General features: G+C 48.4%; 1 protein-coding gene across 2 annotated transcripts in view; it reads left to right on the top strand.

Annotated features, from left to right (window-relative positions):
- CACNA2D2 (calcium voltage-gated channel auxiliary subunit alpha2delta 2) overlaps positions 1 to 17362 on the top strand; it is a 205167-nt gene that overhangs the window by 74558 nt on the left and 113247 nt on the right. For both annotated transcript variants that reach the window (XM_056501746.1, XM_056501745.1), the window contains exon 3: positions 7214 to 7330. In XM_056501746.1, coding sequence (XP_056357721.1) covers positions 7214 to 7330 — 117 coding nt within the window. The remainder of the gene's footprint in view (positions 1 to 7213; positions 7331 to 17362) is intronic.

Here is a 17362-nt window from a genome sequence, read left to right as displayed (position 1 = left end):
AGAGCAGCACAGTGGCACTGCCATCCTGCCAGGCTGCCAGCGAGGCCATTGTCACTCCTGTCACTGCCTGCCTGATTGTCCCTGACACTGCACCGAGCCTGACATCCTCCTAATGTGATAGACACCACCATGATTGCCATCATTGCAAGGGCTATAAGCACCAGACAATGAAATTTAACAACAGTAGGTGCAGCAGTGATGAGGGGTGAGATGGAAATCGTGCTGTCTCTGCTCTCTGCCTGTGGCCCTGAGCACTCTCCATCTTCCAGCAGCATCTCTGGGGTCTGGCACTCATTTTCCTCCCTCTTACCCAGCTTCAGTGTTCCTTGCTTGGCCTTGACCATCTCATGGTGCTCTTGTTGGTCATTTATACTGCTGGGCAACTCTCAGGGCTCCTGCTTTGTCAGAGGGGTCTGCTCTGTGTACTCAAGATAAAAGCAAGGGTTCTTCTCTTTCCTCTTCACTTGACTCTGAGCTGTGAGGAAATGGTAAGGACCCTGCAGCAGGTGAGATGAGACTCAAAGTGGGCCAGACTGATGCTTCTCTGAGGGAGACCTGAAGCTCCAGGAGCAGCTCCAGAGCAGCATGAGAGCCAGCAGTGCCTCTCAGGGCAGGTATCCTGCTGCAGTATTGGCTGCACTGATGAATTCCCTTTGCAGACACCGTATCTGGGTCACTGTACAACACTGATCCCAGGCATGCTCTGCCTGCAGGAGCTGGAAGTGGGACCCTGGACAGAGACCTTCCCTGCCTCCCAGAATAATGGGAGGCTGGCTGGGAAAACCCTCTTGTTTCCCTGCTTGCTGGCCTTTGTGGGGCATGGCATGGCATGGCACAGCCCCCTTGGGGCACGAGGGTTATGTTGGGGTGGGTGCTGTGCTGCAGAGATGTGGTTTGGCCTCTGGCCTCCCTCACTGCAGCACCCCAGCTCTGAGGTGGAAGGCTCTGGGAGCAGAAGGAAGCAGCTCTGTTGCTGCACGTAGTACTTTGCTCTTTTGCAAACATGCCAGGTTTGCACTGTGATTAAATGCTGCTGTTTGGACTGCAGCTGTCCAAACCTGGTGTATTGGATTCATACAGAGGTGGAGAAAAAAATTAATTTCTGGAAAATGACTATTACCCAGATCAGATGCAGGAGCTGGAGCACCACAGCCTCTCCCTGCTTGGCCCTGAGCAAACCCCAGAGGGGGTTTGAGCTGTGGGTGCAGCCCCAGTGGGGCTGACAGCTTCTGGGGGTACCAGATGCTTTGCTGGGGTTCAGCTTTTTGCTTGCTGTTGTTCTTGAGGAAGGTGATGCTGGGCAAGCACAGTGCAGTGCTGCCCCTCTGATTCTGGGGAAAGCACATCTGCTTCTTGGCAGATGTGACATGGAGGGCATGAGAAGGGAGGGGGCTGCTCTGGGCTGCAGGTGTACTCACCATCCCTGCCCTCCCCTCAGTTCCTGGATGGGGAGCTGGCAGGGGAGGCCAATGCCTGAGGGACACAAGGAAGGCTGAGGAGACAATTTTTACTGAGTAGTGCTTTACAGGGTGCTCTCCTGAGATTTGTTATTTTTCTTCACATTTTATCATTGGATACCTTGACCCATGGGAAGGTGTTGGGCCCTCTCATGGCAGCTCATCAAATGGTGATTTCTGCACTTAGGGGAATATTTCTGTACCTGCTCCTTTCTCAGGCTGCCAAGTTTTGTGGTGCTGGGTGTGCTCCCAGGGAATTGGGGAGAGGAAAATTCTTTCTCTGAACTCTGACAGCTCCCTGAATATATAGGCACAGAGGGAATTAAAGCAGAGATGAGCATCATTTATTGTGCATTAGGAGCAAGGCAAACAAGTGAATTTGGAGAATGGTGTTTCAAGGCAGAATCAGATCTGCCTGCTTGGCTGTACAGGTGCAGCTGGGAACATGTGCTGACAGTTGGTTGTTTTACCAGCTTTGCTCTTAAGTGAGGCCACTTAGCACTTCTGGGCTGGTTTAAATCATTTTCCTGGCTGTTTGTAATTGCACTATGCTTAGGAGTATTTAGGATTACATTTCTCATGTTGCAGGTTGTCTTGAACAGTTGGATTTTTCTTCCCCTCACCTGCCACTGTTTTGGTTTTTTTTCTTTGCTTTTATTTTTTTGTTTCAACTCAGTACTTTCTATTGTTTGGCTGCTGTTAATATTCCCTCTCACTTCCCCCTGCTCCTGCTACTTATTAGTTCATCTCAGCTTCCACTGCTGGACACCTTTCCACTGCCAGGATCTTCTGCTACTGCATCCAGCTTCAGCCCTTCCCAGACTTTCTACTGAGATTTCAGTTCATAATGTGATCTCAATCCCCATTCTCTGAGCACAGCAGCTTTCTCCTCTGTGCTGCCTGAGGGCTGCTCCCTCTGTGGGTAATTCAGGGGCTCTCTCCAGCCCTTCACCTGCCCAGTAATCTCAGGTTTGCCAACCACATTGAACAGGACTAATACAAGGGTGTTACTTCTGTTTCAACACGCTGGAGCAGTGCAGCATTTGGCTTTGCTCCTGTCCCTGCATTGCCACCCACCTGCCCTGCCTGGCAGGGAGGCTCTGAGAGGATGGGGCTTGTCTTGGGCTGCAATACAGGATGTGACCAGAAATGTGAATTCTGCCCCCATCTGCTGCAGCTGGGTGGGGCAGTGACCCTGATCTCCTGGCACATACTATCTGCTAATGGGCCATCTTTAAACCAGCTGGGGCAATCATCTTTATCTTTTCCATAATCCATCCTCCCTCCAGGAGATATCATCTGCTGCTGGCCCATTGAGTCCCAGTGCATGACTGATAAAATTACATCATTCCATTGGGAGATGCTCCAGCCAGGGGAGGAGCCAAGCCTTTCCTACCCAGATAAAAACTGAGATTTTGGACACCAAGGAACCTTCTTCCCACTGGATTCCAGAGGAAAGCCAGACCTTTCCACATCATCCCTGGAGCTTCAGAGGAAACTGCACCTTCTCCAGGAGCACTGCTCCAGCTGAACCACATCTGCCCCTGCAGGAGGATGCAGCCACCATTGAATGGGACTGTGCCAACACCCTGACTGACTGACGGGTGTCAGCTTGGATTCTGACTCTGGCAGGGTTTTGGGATTGTTCTGTGTAATACTGCATTTCTATTTCAATTTTCCTAGTGAGGAACTGTTATTCCTAATTCCCATATCTTTACCTGAGAGCCCCTTAATTTCAAAATTATAATAATAATTTGGAGGGAGGGGGTTTACATTCTCCATTTCAAAGAGAAGCTTCTGCCTTTATTGGCAGACACCTGTCCTTCAAGCCAGGCCAGGCCTGTTGCTCAAGGTGTTGCCAGGTAAAACCAGTCTGCCAGGAGCACACAACCTGCACCCCTCCTCCCCAGGGGTGCTGACACAGCTGGTCAGAGGGTACCAACACGGGCTCAGGAGCAGCAGCTTCTTGACTCTGAGGTCACTGGTGTTACTCATTTCAGAAACAGGTCCCAGAGCACTGGATCACAGGAGAATTTCAATGAGAATGGCTTTCTAATCTGGACAAAACTAAAGGTTTTCTCCATCGCTGAGGAATGTTCGGGATGTCTTTGGCCAGAAAATCCTCCCTTTGATTCAGCTCAAGGAAAAACCCAATATGGGAAATGTCACTTTAGATAAGTAAAACCTGGCCACGTTCTGAACAACCCAAAGCAAAATGCTGCAGTGGAGAGTGTGAAGTTCTCTGAGCTGCCTGGAGCCCCCACCATTCATTGCCCTGCCTGTCTGGGACCTTCTCATGCACGTATGGTCACTGTTAATTTGTCTTGGATTGTTCTAATTAAGCTGGTGAGCTGCTCAGCCACGATGAGTACAGAGCTCTGCAGCTGCAGAGAGGGCTGGAGGAACAGCTCCTGGTTCATTTTTCTGCTCTTCCCTCCCTTGTGGACAGGCACGGTTTCTGTCCGTAGCCAGGAGGAGACAATTTGTGTTTCATAACAGGAAAATACTAATGTCAGGACTCCCTCTGTACCCAAAGCTTTCTCCTTGAAGATTGCTCTTCTTTGCTTTCCTAATTGCTGCTGCTCAGCTGGAGGTATCCTGCATCTTCCAAGCACATGACTTTGTTGTGCTGTTACTTACCAAGGGGAGAAAAAAAGAGTGAGGGAATATTGCTTTGTGACGAGCTTTCCTTGTTTTAACCCCTTCTGTGCCAACGTGGGGTGTTCTTATCTAGTGCAGGATGTTCTGCTGCTGGCAAAACAAGCTTTTTGGTCTGAACCTCGGGGTGTGGTGGGGCTCTGATGTGAAAAACATTCAGAAATTGTATCCTGAGCTGCATCAAAAGTGGGTTTGGGGGGAGGTGAGTGATTCTTGCCCTCTGCTCTGGTGAGACCTCACCTGGAATATTGCATCCAGCTCTGGGACCCCCAACATAAGAAGCATGTGAAGGAGGACCAGAGGAGGGCAATGCAGATCACCTGAGGGCTGGAGCAAAGGCAGACTGAGAGAGCTGGGCATGTTCAGCCTGGACACCTTAGAGCCCTTTCCACTGCTAAAGGGGCTCCAGGAAAACTGGAGAGGGACTTTGGGCCAGGCCGTGGTGTGACATGACAAAAGGGAATGGCTTCACACTGAAAGAGGGAGGTTGAGACTGGACATTAAGGAAGAAATTACTGTGAGGGTGGTGATGCACTAGCACAGGGTTCCCAGAGAAGCTGTGGCTGCCCCATCCCTGGAGATGTTCAAGGCCAGGTTGGACAGGGCTTGGAGCAGCCTGGGACAGTGGAAGGGGTCCCTGCCCATGCCAGGGGGCTGGAATGAGATGGTGTTTAAGGTCTCTTCCAACCCAAACCACTCTATGAAATAATTTATTCTGGAGTCTGGGGAACCCTCCTAAATGTCTTCTCTAACTAAAGCATCCTCTTGGGACTCCCTGTGCTCACAGAGTGATCACTGTGATCACACAGGAATTGCCAAATTAATGAAGTGTGGGTGGTTTGGGGACCAAAGTGCTTTGGGTGCAGCCCATTTCAGACAAATCAGGTTTTTGGGGTTGCCTTTCCTTGAAGGATGGTGGGTGGAGCATGCAAGAGCAGAGCCTTGGGGAGGGCACTGGAGCCATGCTCCATGTGCCTCTTAGGGACTGAGCAGTCAGATGAGGATCACAGGTGTCTGGTCTTGGCTCATGGGCTGTGTTCTTGCAAGTCAGTCACCACAAAAATTCACAGAAATTCTGTTTTCCTCAGAAAGCATCAAAGCTGAGCCTTTTGTGTGCTGCTCCACTGATGGAGGTGGGGTGGGTCCCTGTCCTGGCAGCCAGGGCAGGCAACCTGAATCCTTTGGGGCTTTTTTGGGAAAGAAGCAGTTGCTGGAGTAAAGCTAGAATAGTGTAATGGTGTATGTGGAAGAGACTGCTGTTAGGAATTTCCTAGTGCCATGGAAGAAAGAAGGAGCTTGGGCAGAGCAGAGGCCCAGTGAGAACTGCAAAAAGCAAAGTGGAAGCCTGGAGATTAACCCAGCAGTCTGGAGGGACTGTGCACAGCTGGAAGAGCAGCCTTGTGCTTAGTCTCTCAGTGAACTTCTGTGGCTGCAGCCTCAGAAACTGCTTTGTTTAACCATGAAAGGAAAAGGGAGGCTGGAGCTGGGGCATGTCTCTGCTCTTGAATTCATTGACAGTGCCTTCAGCATGTGGAGTTGCTGTCTGCTCCAGCTCTTTTTAAGGTCTGGAGAAAGAAGAGAGGGCAGTAAGTAGTTTTTAGAGGGTCTCATCATGTCCCTGAGCTGTGATGTGCCACTGTCCAGATCCTGGGCACCTGCCTGTACCTTTACTTTTGGTGGCTCCACCAAGAGAAGGAGCTGTGATGGTATGAGCCCTGCTGGGTGTCTCTGGCTGAGCCTCTCCTTAGCCCTGGTGAAATGGAGTAGATTCTGGGTGTGTTTGTCATGTGGAAATTTGTTGTTTACTGCTCTGAGACCCAGGGCAGTTGTGTCATGAGAAATTGCTTCTGCACCCCAGTCCTCATGGCAGCTCTGCAACAATCACCACTTAGAGAGTCTTTCACTTGTAGTGAAGCTCAGCACAGGCAGGGTTTGTCCCGTGGGAAGCATGATTCAGCTCCTGAGGATCATGCAAGCTTGGGCAGGTGCCAGACATGCTTAGCATGGAGTTTGCAGTTAAGTGTGGAGTCTGCTACCTCCTTGGGGAGGTCCAGCTCTCCTTGGAGGGTTCTCTGTTTCCATATGTCTCTATTCTGGAGCTGAAGGTATTTGCAAGTAGCCTGGGGATAGAGAGAGAAGCAGAATCCTATTTGCTTTGTGGTTTTCTTCATGCACCTTGCTTAAGGCATGAGGAATAATCTCAGATGATGGTAATATGCTCTTCCCTTTGAGCCTGTGTTGGGTCAGCTGGGTCTGGAGGCAGGTGGGGTTAACAAGTCACAAAATCATCTGAGCAGGTGACTGAGGGGTTTGTGGTGGTGGAGTCCTCTGGTGGACTGATCCCTTCTTGAGGCAGTGCTGATGCCAGCAGCACTTCCCTTGGCTCTGGGGTTGCTCCCTGCAGTTGTATGATGTGCCTGTGGGCCACTGCTGCCCCTTGGGGTGCAAACATCCAAATACAGATAATTGCATTGGCCTTCAAGATAATCCTGGTATAGATTTGTGCCTCTACCCACCACAGTCTGGACTGGTTGTAGAAATTGTCATTTCTTGAGGGTGTCAAATTGCCTTGGTTAGAGATGTGGGTTCTGTCCTGCTTCACATGATCCCCTTGTTCCTGTTCCTGCTGCCCCAGAGCTGCCCCTGCACCCAGCAGGCAGTGCTGGGGTGGGCAGGGAGCTGGGCTTGCCCTTGCCAAGTTCAGCAGGTGGCTTTGGGGAGGTGGTCAGTGATTTTGGGGGTGCCTTTGGGCTAGGGAGGGCACAGCAGCACGTGTGGTGGCTGTGCCTGTGCCACAGGAGTGGCTCAGCAGAGGCAGGGATGGGCAGCTCAGCTTTTGAGTGGAAGGCTGGGATGCTCAGTGCCTACAAGTGTGAAAGCAGGCAGCTGTAGTGCCAGTGCTGTGGGCAGCAGGTTGGCTGTTCCTGTTTTTTCTGGTTGCAAAGCCTTTCTTCTCTTGCTCCCCTTGTTTCCAAAGCTTATATTGTTAGCTAATCCACACTGCTAGAATTCTCTGTTAGAGGATCAGCTTTTCTGTAGGAAGACTGCTGCACTCCTCACTAATATTGACTGTCTTTTTCTCTTCCTTCCCCCCTCAGATCTATGATGACAATAAAAACCTGTTTGAAGTCAAGGAGAATGTGCCCAGGAAATTGGTGGAGAAGGTCGCAGGGGACATTGAGAGCCTCTTGGCCAAGAAAGTCCGTGCTTTAAAGGTAAGGAGAGGGGCCTGATGGAGGAGATTATCTCCTTTGATAGAGATTTCAGTTTAAACAAGAGGGTTGAGGCTGGCATAGCAGTATGATCTCGGCTTCAAAGTGATTCCTATCATTGTGTGGCCTTTTCTGGGAACTGCATGCTGCAGTTGGGCAGATTCATATGGAGCATGTGAGGCAAGGATGTGCCATGTGGGGAGGTACTCTAGGTATCCTCCTGCTTTTTATCTCCTCCCACCATCATGCAAACACCTGAGGGTGCTGCCACAAGAATACAAGTTGGCAGCAAAAGCCTGGCAGCAAATTTGACCCAGTCATGTAGCTGGGGGTGTTCTGGAAGCAGAGGCACTGCAGTGTCCCTGCTCTTGCTCCTGGAAGGGTTTTGGACTAGTGGAGCCTTTCCTGTTTAGGAGATTATGTGCTTGAAGGGTTTGTGCCAGTGCCTGGGACCTGAGCCCTGTGTGGGTTGCCCTCATGGGTATCTGCATACATTTCCAATCTGCTGTCCTATTTTGTAACACTCCTTTTAAAGTGAGCTCATTTTATCTGTGGTGGAGGAAGGTGACCTGATCCATGGTGCCTGCTCAGTAAAACCCAGCAGTGGCAGCAGGGCCATGCTGGAAGAGACAAGCCACTGCCTTCCTGGAGAGGTGGACAGCCTTCTCCCCTGCAGAGGGGATGGATACCCCCTCCAGGAGCTGCAAAACACAGTTGTACATGGCATTGCACAATGGGCATCTGGCAGTGTGGGCAGCTGGATGCAGCCTGTGGCTTGGTTCACTGGAGGGTGTCTGCAGGGGACAGACAAGGGAGGCTTGGAGCAGGTAACACAGCTGGTGTGTCCACAGAGGCACTGCAGCCAAAAAGACCCTTCAGCCTGATAGACAGGAATGGGAGCACAGGGAAATGTGCTGTGGGGAGAGAAGGGATATTGCAGTAACTGAGGTGTTACTGAGGTGTTACTGAGGCAGCGAGAGCTTGAAGTGACCTGTCTCCACAGTGGGTAAGGAGGAGCTTGGAGAAGGTGTCAGGAAGGAGCAGGAATCACAGGACACCCATGTGGGCCAGGGGAGTCTCAAGACAGGATCTCAGCCAAGGGTGGTCAAAGTCTGGCCTGAGTGCCCAGATGGGATGAGGTTGTCCACAGTGCCTGACAAAGATAGTAACTAGGGACTGGGGTGAAGAAGATTTCTGTTTACCCAATTTCTTACTCTGGGAATCAAAGAATAATCCTACTTGGGACTCACACCAAGTTTCAGTTTGAGTGGAAGGAGCTGAAGTGGGACTGAGAAGGTGTAAACTGTCAGCATTGCCTTCCACAAGGATTGTGGAAGTGAAAATCAGGAAGACCAATTTTCTTAACATGAACTTGCATCCTTGTGCTCATAGAGTTTGTGTGCATACTTGAGCATGTACCATATGAAATGTTCCAGAGATGTGCAGCACCTATAGATGCTGGAGGAAGACACAGGTGACAGAAGGGTAATAACCCTGAGTTACACAGACTGTGCTGAGTGCTTCCACTGTGACATTTGGGTTTCAGCTCATCAATCACACTGTTTTCCTTTGCCCTTTGTTCTGAGTCACCCAGACTTGCAGAGAGTATGTTCATCTTTTGGTGCTAGATTAAGGGTTGAACTGTGTCCATGGTACAAATAACCCTCTTCATTTTCCAGCTGTCTTTCTGTTCTGTTGGGTTTTTGGGCAGGACTCAGGTGTGCTGTGAAGGGCTCACCTGTCACAGGTGTGATTCTGGCACTGCTGGTTGGGTAACACAGGTGGTGCTGTCTTTATAGTGGGAACTATGAACCCTTGACCTAAATTAGTCTTTCAAGAGGATTCCTTCAGAGTACACCCTCAGATGGAGCAGGTGTTTATATCCAGTTTCCATGTAAATTCTTGACATTTTGGATTGGTGGTACTAACAACAAAATCTGGAAATGGGGAAGTTGATGGGGAAAGAGAAATTGAATCTTCTAAATTTCTTCCACATTTTGCTGAGCTCCTTTGAAGCAATGGGCTCCCAAAGCTCCTTCCATTCTCCTGCCTGTTTTCATCTGTTTCAACTCTCCCTTCAGTTGAATCATCTCTCCTGGAGTCATTTCCTCCTCTTCTCTCATGACTCACAAGAGTGATGATGACTTCTTGAAACGTATTTTTCAGCATCTGAGGCAAGTGGGACTCCATGTATTGGCAGGGCAGGTGAGGAGGGAGAAATGGAGTCTCTCCTTGATGTGCTAATTGCCCTGTCACTGGTGTGCTCACTCTCCTGAGGAGACATCCCTGTCTCCCTTGCTGCAGAGAGAGAAGGGAATGCTGCTTGGGCCTCAGTGGGGCTTTGCAGGAAGGTGCTCACGAGGCTTTGGGCAGAACCATGGGTGCACAGTTCAGAGCACTGTTCTGATTAGGTGGTGACTCAGCCCAGTCATCAAAGAACCTGTTCTCCTCTGTTTCTAAGTGAAAATATGAATGTGCCTTTATTAAACCATGTGCAGAGCATTTCTTTTCCTTACCTTGTGTGTTGCATTTCTAAGAGGCAGAAACCAAGCACAAGGAAACTGAGCCTGTCTGGCCCTGACAGCCATGGTGCAGTGCTGTGCCATGGATCTGGTACTAAAGGACACTCATTTCCCACGTGCATTTTGGAGCTGGGTGTGTGGCAGAGAGGGTAATTGCTAAATTCCTAAAATAAGGCACCTGCAAGAAGCTGGTTATTTGGGTGCTGTCACTCCCTTTTTGTTCCAGAGCATCGTATCAGGTGACAGTCTCATCATGGGACAAAGAATCTCCTAGGAAGATGTTTTTGCAATCCCCTCTGGATCCTGGGGGACTTGTACCCCATGTACACACAATGGTTTCTGTTTGACATGGATTTCCCTATTTCAGTGTCCTTTGTCCATGATTTCACTGCTTCAAGCCTGGCCTCCCACTCCCCTTTGTGCTCTGTAGTTCCAGTTGCTTTTTATTCCCAAGCTTTAACAGGAGGGGAGGTAAAAAAGATGGCCTTCAAAACCAAAAATCCATCTAATTTCCTTTGAATTGGAAGTGAAGGGCTAAGATGGAGTGACCCCTGAAGGAGATGGCATTGCATTTACCCAGTGTACTGCACTGTGGGGGAGTTCAGAGCCACAGGTGAGGTGTGAGGAAGCAACAGGTTGTTCCTGGCTGGGTGGGAATTTAATGCCCTGCTTTTGTCCACACTGATGAGCTTGTCCTTGTTAGGGCTAAAAAAGACACCTTTTGTAAGGTGTGGAAAGGAGTGAGGTGTCATGTTACCTAATGACAGCAAATCCCTCTTGGGTTTTCCTTGTGCTGGGAATCACACTGGCTCATGGCTTTGCATCATCTGAGACTAGAACTCATCAGGTTGGTTTTTTGCCAAGTAGATTTTTTTTTTTCATTTTTTCAACTTTATTTCCTATCTCCTCTTCAGTTTCTCAGTGTGTTCAAACCCCTCTTTGCCTCTGTATGTGCCCAGAGAGATATGGACAGGCTGGGGCTTCTTTGGGAGCCCAGATGTTGGAGTTTGCTGTTGGTGGGGCACTGAGTGAGCCAGGGCACAGCCATCACCTGAGGCTGTACATGGTGTGGGTCCAGATTCCCAAACCCAAGGGGCACTTTTTCTTTCCTTTAGAATACTATGTTGAGTATGTGAGTGATGCCTCCAGGTCTGTTCTTTCCTGAAGCTCCACAGACTGGGGGAGAAGAAAATTGTGACATGATGGAGGAGGAGGCTGAGAGGTGGAAATTTTAGATTCTATGATATGTTTTAAGATTGTTTCTCCTTTTTATATAGTTCTTGTGAAGGCTGATTTTGGATGCTGACTGCTTCATTCTTCACATATTTAACCACAGACAATTTGCTTTGCCTCCTGAGAGCGACACATCCCACAGTTTACTGAGTAGGTTATGCCCTGAAGTGAACTATTCATATACTGTACCCAGCCTAAAAACTACTGTCTGTGCTGGTGGCCTTCCCTCATCTCCAAAAAGAGGCCTGCTGACCCACAGAACATGGTCTGGATGCCTGCAGGCTCTCACACTGCCCCAGTGGTGACGTGGTTGGGCTGGTATTTTCTCCACAGAGCTGAATTAATTTGGAAGCTGTATGTCACTGGCAAAATCATTGGAGTTAAGGTGAAGTTTGTTGCATTTCCTGTGGACCACAGCTGTGTGCAGTATCAGATGTGATGTGTTGAGCAGAAGTGCAGAAAAGTGGCATTTTGTGTATCAGAATTTGTAATGTGTACTAAATACATCTCTGTGTAACTTATGTAGATATATATGTGTGCAACAGGTTTGGTGCTCCTTGCATGGCTCTGGTGATGAGAGCACTTGCCAGGAATAGGAGGAAGATTTAGGGGGGAGTTTTTTATTGTGTTTTTGTGAAATTTAATAGCATATTTTTGTTGCTGCATATTTAGCTCCAGTGTGGAATGAGCATCTGGGGGAAAGCAGGGGTTTGGCAGGAGGGCTCAGTGCTAGGAGATTTCAAGGTTCCTGTTCCTTCAGCTAAGGTGTAGGAGGTCACAAAATGTTTCACTCTGATTTTACTGCAACCAGAGTAGTAAAATCTACACTTGGCATTAGACACTTTTGGCAGAAAAAAGAATACAAAGGACAAGACTGGGGATTTCCTGTATTTTTAAAGCATCCTGCAGGGAAGTCTGGCTGGGTTTCCTGTGGCTACAAAGCCTGGGGGAATGTGGCTGTAGGTGTTCCCATCTTTCTTTACCTTGGATCTGAAGGGAAAGAGGTTGGAAGAGCTGAGATTTGGCACACAGATAAGGTGGCTGGTCTGGAGATTCTTAGGGTTTTGTACTGCCTTAACCCTATTTTACTGGTCTGTCTCCTGTTTGCACCCCTCCACCTCAGCCTTGAGTTTTCCCACTTTCTGGCATTTTTTTCTTGCAAGTTTCTTCTGAAGTGCTGATGCAGTTAGTACTCAGCCATGCTGTAGGATCCTGTGCTGAAGGGTGAGGTGAGAGTTTGGTGTGTTGCCGCAAAGTACTGACCAAATCAGCTTCTCAGGGTGAAGCTGGTCAGGGGGGCATTGCAGGAGGGAGGATCTCAGGCCAGTTGTGCTTTCAGTCCTGGTGGAACACTCAGTGCATTACTGCTCAACTGGGACTAGTTCCAAGCTCCATTTGAGCCTGGCACAAGCATATATATCAAGAGTGAAGAGGGGATTTAATTGGACAGGTTTATCCCTTTAACAATTCTGATAGCCCTGAGATTTCCCTTGCAGGTTTGTGGTGAATGGAGTCTTTATCAGGTTTCTGGTCCCTGATATGAACAATGAAAAGTGCCACCTGTCTGACAAGCTGCAAAAATTGGCATCCAGCAAAGCATCTCTCAGCCCAGTTCAGAGCATCTCCCTGCTCCCTCCTCTCTCAGCAGCAGAGGCACTGACTTCTGTCATGGCATGGACTCAAAGAATATCATCAGGAAATCTTCCCTCCCTCACTGTTGGGGTTGATGCTGTCCTCTGGCCTTGGTGGCAAGCAGCAAAAGGGGTCAGCATCAGCAGGGGCAGCCCTGGGGTTTTACTGTATTTCTCCCTTGTATCTGGCAGAGCAAGGTCCTGTTGCCATCTGCCTGCAGAGCTGTCTGAAGGATGTTGGACCAGCTGCATTGGCCAAGTCATTGAAGTGTTTAACTGGAGAGGTCCCAGGCCAGGAGAGGGACACTCTCCCGAGCTGCAGTGCACTGGGGGCTCCACTGGCTGGCAGGATGTGCTGCCAAACCCTTGATGCTTTCCCTCCTGCAGTGTGGTACAGCCCTGGCTTTGCCTTGAGGGGACTTTGGGCATGTCAGAAGGCTCCCAGTGGTCACACTGTGGCCTCCTAAGGGACACATTACCTGTGTGCAAGATGGGCTAGGAGAGAGGGAATAAACAGCTGAGTTGGGCTCTGACACACCTGTGGGTGTGGTGAGATGTGGGGCTTCATTGCCTCATGCACTCCTGAACCATTCCAGCTGCATGGCCAGGGACAGCAGCTCTTGAGTTGGTGGAGTAAGGACCACAGCACATCCTGAAGAACAAACCCTTTAAAGGCAGGACCTCTGTGCTTTCTTATTCCATAGTGACAAATCCAGTCCTCTTCCCACTTCTTTGGTAATTACTGGTTGGTGGTTTTTTGTTTTAATTCTATTTTTAATTTGCTCCTAATCAAATCCTGGCTGACAGTCCCCATGTGTGTGTTTGTTTGTTTGTTTGTTCATTCATGCACGTGTGTGTGTCTTCTCCTGCCTCACAATTGTTCTTGTGCTGGACCTGCTCCAGTAATCCAATTTGAATCCAATCTCCCAGGTCTGGAATTCTAATTTACAGATTGCAGAGGGGAGTTAAACAATGCCCACGCACCAGGATGGGGGTTGATTGTCTAATCTAATCAGGGACAATCAGATGTTTGTAACAAGTCTATCAAACCTGTATTGGGCCAGTTTGCTGAGCGATGTAACCAGCTTTCTTAATAGCACTAACACAATTTAGGGCTTCCTGCACTTCCATGCAGATTGCATTGAACGTTTCCCTTTCTTCTCCCGTGAGCACTTGGCAGCAGCCCAGCCCCAAGGGCTTTACAGCTTGGTGAGCTGCTGGGTGCCTCTGGGGCAGCAGAGCTTTGGGGCAGAGCTTTGGGGCACCCCCAGGACCCAGGGGTGCTGGGCTGATCCTGGCTTGTGACAAGGAATGGACTCGGTGCCACCAGGGCATCTGCAGTCACAGATGGGGCAGTGAAAAGTGATGGTCCCCACGGCAGATCCCCAGCCCCATGCATGGCTGTTGGTAAAGAACAGATGAAGAAACCTTTGTCCTCTCTTGCCCTTGGCAGACTGAGGCTGTTGTTTCTGGCACTTGCTGTAAGAAGTCTGGACAGCTGGTGTTTAAAGAAAACACCTGTCTGGTTGGTTGTTTGGGGTTTTTTCAATGCCTTTTCATGGCCTGAAGCAAGAGAGGAGGCAAAACCAGCTCTGAGAACAAGATAATGTCTCTTAGTATAGCTCTCCAACCCAGAGTGGAGCTTCCTTACTGTCCTGGTTTAGGGAAAATTTGGGAGAAAACTTTCAAAGGAGTTCCTCCAGAAAGCAGACTCAAGTGGTCCCTCCCCAGCTAAGAGCCAAGGAGAGCCCTCTCCTGCTGTCCACTGCAGACAGCACAGTCTGTGTGAAGGATACAGGGCAGTAAGTGCAGTCTGATAACAAACTCTGCACCTCTTCTGTCCCCCTTCACTCCTGGAACCAGTCTCAAAGCTGCAAACTTAATATCCAGCACAAAAAGAACAGATGATTTGGGATACAAGCATCATAAAGTCACCCCAGGACACTTACCTACCCCATCCAAATAAATAGTTGCCTGACTTGCTGAAGACAGAAATATCCATCTGTTCCCTTCCCCTGTCAAGAGGTGAGCTGGTTCTCAAGCTCCAGCTCTGTACCTGCACTTATCTCTGCACTCGCTGCCTGTGCCGCGGATTTATTTTGGGCGTGCGGCTCGCTCTGTGCCCGGAGCATCCTCCGTGCGTGCGGCACTCTCCCCTGCCCGAGGCAGAGGGATCACGGCTCGGGTCACGGCAGCTTTAGCTGGGCTTTTATCCCGAGCACAGCCTGCCCTCCCTCCGAGCGCTGCCGGGCTGCTTGGCACGCACGGAGTGCCCGGGCTGGGGGCTGGCCCTGGAGGTGTTACACGTGCCATTCGTGCTAATTAAATTGTAACTATGTTAGCAATTTATCATCAGTAGAAAAGTGGTACTTGATTGTTACAAAGCAAAAAGGATAAAGGAAATGGTTAAACAAATCATCCTCCAGATATTTCTGCCTGAGTGAGGATAGTAAGGATAGGTCTAAGAGCAGCACCTAGAAATAAAACTTTCAACCTTGAATTGGGCCAGTTGGGATGATTCCAAAGTATTGGTCACTAGACTAAGGCCTGTTGTGGGAACATATACTTAATTATATCACCCTAAGCTTAATGTGCTTGAGGTGGAAAAGCAAACACTGAGGAAGACCCAGAGCCTTCATCAGAAACAAGAGCCCTGAAAAGGTGAAAGACCCTCGACCACTGGTGAAGCATGTGCAGCACAACACAGTGATGTGGATTTTAGGAACAGAAACTAGGAGGAGCTTTCCAGAACGTTCTGTATTAATATGTATTATTAAACAGCATATAAATGAGATTTTAGCTTGACTGATTCAATACAGTGTGAGAGGAATGGCCCTACCCATACCCCAACTCAGGGTATCCCCAGTCAGTTTTGCTTGTGCTTTATTTGAACCAAGCCCCAATTATACTAAATTACTCACTGCTAAATTTTGTATTTACTTAAATCTGTGTAACTAATATTTTTTGATTGTATTAATTTATATACAGTTGCTGTTATTAAGAAATTGCTGCTAAATTTAACCTTGTTGTTTCAATTAATTGGACAAAACTAACATATCCAAATATCCATTTTTAACAGAGGGTTTAATTTCTGTGCATGCCTTGTCTTCTGTGCTCTGCATCCCAGACACACATGAAATAGTCCTTAAAGGGTGTTTCCTTCCCTTCCTCAATCTGTGTTATGTATTTGACAGCAGTTTGCATGTTGTTTTTCAGTTTTTCCTGGTTTTTCCCAGCTCCTGGCAGAGGTGGAGGTGACTAAAGCCACTGGTGTGGGCAGGAAATCCCTTGGCTGTCTCCAAACTCAGATCCTTCAGCTTGGTCCTTATCCTCTCAAGGTCCTGAGGTCTGGCAGGGCTGTGCTCTAAGAGGAGGCATTTGGAGCTGGTTGAAAGGGTAAAAGCAGATGGGTATGACTTACTGGTCTCTCTGTGAAGATACAGATATAAACTGGTGAGAGATGCAGAAGAGAAGGAGGTCTCTGAGGGAATTACTGCTAGGGAAGGGAATTACCATTTAATTCTTTACAGAACAATCTTTAAACATGATTGGGAATATATGCTTGCAATGATTGCAAAATAAAAGAAACCATGTCACTGAAAAGGGGATTTATTTGAATTTTCTTGGTTAATTTTGGCATGAGAAAATGCATTTCCATGGCAGTTTGGTACCTAGAGTTGCTACTGCACCCTGTCCTGTGACTTTGTAATCTGTGCATGGTGGGAGAGGATGAGGGGAATATTTATTTCTGCAGGTTGCCTGTAGGTTTGCATGGAGTGTGTGCTTCCATACTTAGAAATGTGCCCTCAGTCCCTGAGGGTTCAGCCCTCCATGACACTCAGAGAGCTCTCTGAAGCCCAAGATCTTGGGCAGAAAAACCTCTGAGCAATTTATTGCTGTTCACTATTTTTTCCCTTGAATATTTCAGATACATTGTTTGGGATGGAAAATCATATTGAATGGGAGTAATTGACCTGGGACAGTGAATAATTTTGAGTTTATTTCAGGTGGAATGGGGATTTTTTTTTTTAAGGGGTTCATCCTCAGGCTGAACTAAAAATCAGTTATTTGTATAACTGTGTTTACAGGCAGGTAGTGAAATTAAAGACTAATGGGTGAGAGGGTGGAGGCTTGGTCCTGGAGGTTAATGGACTTGCATGAAGTTTTTTTGTCTCAAAAGCCCTCTTCAAATCCCACTTGTTTGTTTTATTTCCCCCTAAAGAAAGTAGATTTAGCAAGTTCCATTTCTGCCCTGGCACGGTGCCCACAGCACCCTGCTTTCTGTCCCACATTTGCTCTGCATCCACTGAATCTTCACAGAGCAAGCCTGAAATCCATCAACATCCTGCCTTACCCATAGCAAGGAGCTATTATATATTCCCAGAGCAGCTGATGTCCATTAAATGTTTGAGTGACACTACAACAATGTGTAAAATATCAGTGATAAGGATCTAGCAAATCTTAATAAAAAAAAAGGCGACAAGAATGTAAATTGCACATACAATTGTGATAAAGAGCCAAAGATAACATTAAAGAGATTGTATCAATCTAATGCAAGTTTCTTGCCAAAGCCTGTCATCTGCTCTTTGAAGAGGAGTTGTTGGGAGCCTTGATATTCCAGCAGACAATGCTGAAATCATCCCAGTGCT

This window comes from Oenanthe melanoleuca, chromosome 12 (assembly GCF_029582105.1).
Source record: "Oenanthe melanoleuca isolate GR-GAL-2019-014 chromosome 12, OMel1.0, whole genome shotgun sequence".
Classification (NCBI taxonomy): domain Eukaryota; kingdom Metazoa; phylum Chordata; class Aves; order Passeriformes; family Muscicapidae; genus Oenanthe; species Oenanthe melanoleuca.
This window is presented reverse-complemented; position numbering and strand designations above follow the sequence as displayed.